This window comes from Penaeus monodon, chromosome 25 (genome assembly GCF_015228065.2).
Source record: "Penaeus monodon isolate SGIC_2016 chromosome 25, NSTDA_Pmon_1, whole genome shotgun sequence".
NCBI classification, from domain to species: Eukaryota; Metazoa; Arthropoda; class Malacostraca; order Decapoda; family Penaeidae; genus Penaeus; species Penaeus monodon.
The window spans coordinates 38,085,079-38,085,587 of NC_051410.1; the positions used below are offsets into that span (position 1 = coordinate 38,085,079).

The 509-nt window shown below is 35.4% G+C and overlaps 1 protein-coding gene across 1 annotated transcript in view; it reads right to left on the minus strand.

The window, feature by feature from the left end:
* LOC119589223 overlaps positions 1 to 509 on the minus strand; it is a gene marked incomplete in the record, with an annotated part of 32,073 nt that overhangs the window by 14,482 nt on the left and 17,082 nt on the right. Inside the window, 1 exon segment of the mRNA XM_037937828.1 lies at positions 263 to 390. Coding sequence (XP_037793756.1) covers positions 263 to 390 — 128 coding nt within the window.

Here is a 509-nt window from a genome sequence, read left to right on the forward strand (position 1 = left end):
AATCTAAATTTCAAATTTAACCAATTAAACCGTTAATTGTTTATACATTAATTCATCTATTTAAATAACAATAACAGAAACATTCATTGTTGATTAGGTACTGTACATAATAACCTTGTGTATCTCAATCAGTCTGTTCATATAAAAAAACATTCATTATTGATTATGCACTGAGATACATAACTGACCTTATGTACCTCAATCATTCTATTAAAAAAACAAGACATTCATTATTGATTATGCAATGATACACACAACCAACCTTATGTACGTATTGAACAGTAGTTCTTGTAGCAGCGGTGAGGAAAGCATACACCTTAGAACTCTGCACGTATCTCACATGTATCATGATCCACTCCACGGCGTCGGACACGAGAGGCACTGACAGAGCTGGAGGCGGAGAGAAAAGTGGTTGGTTGATTTTGATGTTTGTTTGAAGGCTGTTTATCTTAGTGGTGGAAATTCACTTGAAAGTAGGGGAGGTCATGATGGGAATTTGGGTGAAAGGA